The sequence below is a fragment of the Eimeria mitis genome, genomic scaffold (assembly GCF_000499745.2).
Source record: "Eimeria mitis Houghton genomic scaffold, Emh_scaff4011, whole genome shotgun sequence".
Classification (NCBI taxonomy): Eukaryota; Apicomplexa; class Conoidasida; order Eucoccidiorida; family Eimeriidae; genus Eimeria; species Eimeria mitis.
The window spans coordinates 3,502-3,937 of NW_013572347.1; the positions used below are offsets into that span (position 1 = coordinate 3,502).

Here is a 436-nt window from a genome sequence, read left to right on the forward strand (position 1 = left end):
CTTTGGATGCCCTGCAGCAAGCAGCCGCTTCCCCCTCGATAGATGGATAGCAGCAAGAAAGGAGAGAGCGACGGGGTCTTTTGGTGGTTTGCTGCTGCTGCTTTTTTTCTTCTTCTTGCTGCTGCTGCTGCTGCTGCTGCTGCTGCTGCTGTTGCTGTTGCTGCTGGTGTTTTTATCCGCTCCTCCTGCTGCTCCTGCTCCTGCTGCTCCTGCTGCTGCTCCTGCTGCTGCTGCTGCTGCTGCTGCTGCTGCTGCTGCTGCTGCTTCACTCTCCCCCACCGCCAGGGCCCGCTGCACCAGAGCCAGGGCCCTCTCGTGTCTCCCCGCGCTCACCATAAAGGAAGCAGCATAAAGACAAGCAAGCACCACATCAGCCCTGCTGCTGCTGCTGCTGCTGCTGCTGCTGCTGCTGCTGCTGCTGCTGCTGCTGCTGCTG

The 436-nt window shown here is 60.6% G+C and overlaps 1 protein-coding gene across 1 annotated transcript in view; it reads right to left on the minus strand.

Annotated features, from left to right (window-relative positions):
- The window catches only part of EMH_0071540 (uncharacterized protein), a gene marked incomplete at both ends in the record, with an annotated part of 1,013 nt that extends 677 nt beyond the window's left edge, over positions 1-336 (minus strand). Inside the window, one exon of the mRNA XM_013499117.1 lies at positions 1-336. Coding sequence (XP_013354571.1) covers positions 1-336 — 336 coding nt within the window.
- Positions 337-436: the final 100 nt, after the last annotated feature.